The sequence below is a fragment of the Ailuropoda melanoleuca genome, unplaced genomic scaffold, assembly GCF_002007445.2.
Source record: "Ailuropoda melanoleuca isolate Jingjing unplaced genomic scaffold, ASM200744v2 unplaced-scaffold23618, whole genome shotgun sequence".
In the NCBI taxonomy this organism is placed as follows: Eukaryota; Metazoa; Chordata; class Mammalia; order Carnivora; family Ursidae; genus Ailuropoda; species Ailuropoda melanoleuca.
Genome location: NW_023193413.1, coordinates 1 through 2,945, shown reverse-complemented (window position 1 = coordinate 2,945; position 2,945 = coordinate 1). Strand labels below are relative to the sequence as shown.

The 2,945-nt window shown below is 41.2% G+C and overlaps 1 protein-coding gene across 1 annotated transcript; it reads right to left on the bottom strand.

Annotated features, from left to right (window-relative positions):
- Positions 1-567: 567 nt before the first annotated feature.
- Positions 568-1,563, bottom strand: LOC117798061 (olfactory receptor 7A10-like). Its single transcript, XM_034650483.1, has one exon. It carries the CDS (start codon positions 1,561-1,563, stop codon positions 568-570), a length of 996 nt encoding a protein of 331 aa, XP_034506374.1.
- Positions 1,564-2,945: the final 1,382 nt, after the last annotated feature.

Sequence of the window (2,945 nt, the reverse complement as noted above, 5' to 3'; positions counted from 1 at the left end):
GGGTCCAGGTGAGTGTCGCAGGCATTCTTAGCCTACACCATCACTATCCACAGGCTTAGGCTTAAAGGAAATGATGATAATATCTATGTCATTGGGAAGAGCAGTTAAAGAGTGAAAAGGAATGACAACAGATTCAAAGTGAACACAGTGATTTCATGTTTTCCTCTATGATGAAATTATGTAAAAGGTGTTAGGTGCCAAGTATAGTTTTATCCATCTGAANGGTGCCAGGTGTAGTTTTATCCATCTGAGTAATACAACTCATGGTTATTCCTTCAGGAAGTCTAGGGAAATTTTACTTAGCATGACATATGTCATTTGAAAAGAAGTCATTTTTAAGAAATCAAGGTGTTCTATTAAAAGATATGGAAGTTTTCAAATATTTCTGTTCCAAGGTTGGGAGAAATTGTGGGAACACATGAAAATGGACCAAGGGGAAAACTGTATGCACATCAGATAGAGCAGAAAACTTAGTAAATGGAGTATTCTGAAATTGCATAGAGAAGTTGGATTCTAAGAAATGGATATTTCAGGAAATACATAGGAGCAAATTCTATTTCACAATGATCAAAAATCATGGCTTTGAGCCCTACAACCAAGGCACTTCTTCACCACCAGGACAATTGTCCCTTTAATAGTTACTCTCCTGAGGAATCTTATCAGAGCCTCCTTTATGTCTTTGTTCCTGAGGCTGTAAATGAAGGGGTTTAGCATGGGCGTAACCACTGTGTACATCACCGAGGCCACAGCACTTCCGTGGGAGCTCTGGGTAGCAGCAGAGCTAAGGTACACTCCCAGGACTGTACAATAAAATAAGGAAACAACTGAGAGGTGAGATGCACAGGTGGAAAGTGCTTTATACTTGCCCTGAGCTGATGAGATTCGACATATGGAGGAAACTATCTTAGAGTATGAATAAAGAATCCCAGTGAGGGGACCACAAGCCAGCAGCACAGTTGAAACATATATCACTGTGTCATTAAGAAAGGTATCAGAACAGGCAAGTTGGATCATCTGATGGAGTTCACAGAAAAAGTGGGGGATTTCCACCTCTGAACAGAAGGACAGCTGCAACACCATTAAGCTCTGTAATAAGGAATTCAGGACACTCATGATCCAGGACACCAGAACCAGCAGTCCACAGAGGTGGGGGTTCATGATTACCCTGTAGTGCAGGGGGTGACAGATGGCCACGAACCGGTCATAGGCCATCACGGCCAGGAGAAAGTCTTCCCAGCTTGCAAAAAGTAAGGAAAAGCAGATCTGGCTAATACATCCTGTATAGGTTATAACTTTGCTGTGTGTCTGTATATTCACCAGCATCTTTGGGGTGATGGTAGAGGTGAAACAGATGTCTGCAAAGGACAGGTTGGCCAGGAAGAAGTACATGTGGTTGTGGAGGTGGGAGTCAGAGCTGACGGCCAGGATGATGAGCAGGTTTCCAAACACAGTGATCAGATACATGGAGATGAAAAGACCAAAAATAGGGAGCTGCAGTTCTGGTTTGTTTGATAATCCCATCAGAAGAAATCCTGAAATTTGGGTATTATTGCCTGGTCCCATGTGGTGGTTTGATGACTAAAATTAGGGGAAAAATGGTTAATTTTAATACAAGTGGGCATTAGTAACATGGTAGAAATGTTATAATTACAATGAGATGAGAATAAGCAGGCATAAAAGAAAGTGGATAGGGTGTTATCTTTACTGGGATTCAGGAAGAGCTAAACAAGGTGACATTTGAGGAGAGACCTTAGGGAAATCTGTACAGGAGACACAAGTTTATCTGTGGACATGTGTGCCCCGCAGGAGAAAGAGCCAGTGCAAAGGCCCTGAGGAAGGCACCTGTTTTGAATGGATACCCAGGATTCAACATGGAACCCGTGTAGTCAGGAGAGGAATAAGAGTGAGAGTGATGAGAGGTGGTGTCAGGCGATGTTGAGGAATGAGGTGGCCCCCTTGCTACAGGTAAGACTTCAAGACACAGGGAATACTTCACTCACATGGTGTTCCTTGCACTTCATTAATTTGTTTCCATGGAATCCTGTCTATAACAATGGATCCATTGCTTGTTCCCAGGTGTTGGTTAACATCCTGGAGTCTGTATTTTAAGGTTCCCATACTGGCACACTACAGAGTCCTGGGACCATGTGACTACCAGTGTCCTCTCACCTCCAGCTACAATATTTAGGAAAGAAATGTACTAGTTAAGCTCCCAACATCAAATTGCAGTACTCCAATGAATATAGAAAAGTCCCCAAATTCCAGGTGGTAAGATTCCCATGGACATGTAATTTGGTGCTCTATTTTAACATGACCATTTTGTTCTGTATTTTGAGAAGTGTAACAAACTAAAAGGAAACAGAGAAAAGGAAGAAGGGGGAGAAAGGTCTAATAAGCCCAGGTGGTCCCTGAGAGATCTTGATGATGAGAAAGCTTCCCTGAGTCTGTCAGCATTCCAACCCTAGGGGTATCCCCTTGATGCCCAGAATAATAGAGCAGCAAAATCCAATTTCTCCAAAAGAGAAAAGAATGATATATTTATGCTGCCAAAACACCATAATGTATGAACATCCGCTAGAAATAGGAGTAAAAAGAGTAACCTGCAATTGACCAAAGGAAATCTACAATGTACAAAAATAGTGGTGATTTATCAAGAAGAAATGATGAAACACTTTCTAAATGATATTAAATGAAACATTTTGGAACCAGTGTACGAGTTTCATCTTGGATCTACCACACAGTAGCTGTTTGAAATTGGGAAGACAACCAATTCTTTCTAAAATGATAATATTCTCACCAGACTAGTGGGGATACTGGTATCCATCCTCCTAATGTGGTCAATAGATTTATTTCATATATGTAAAAAATTGAGCATAGTTACTATTGGAATTGTTGTTCTCTTTGTTCAGTCCTGCTTGTGTGTGTGTGTACATACAAGTGAGTTT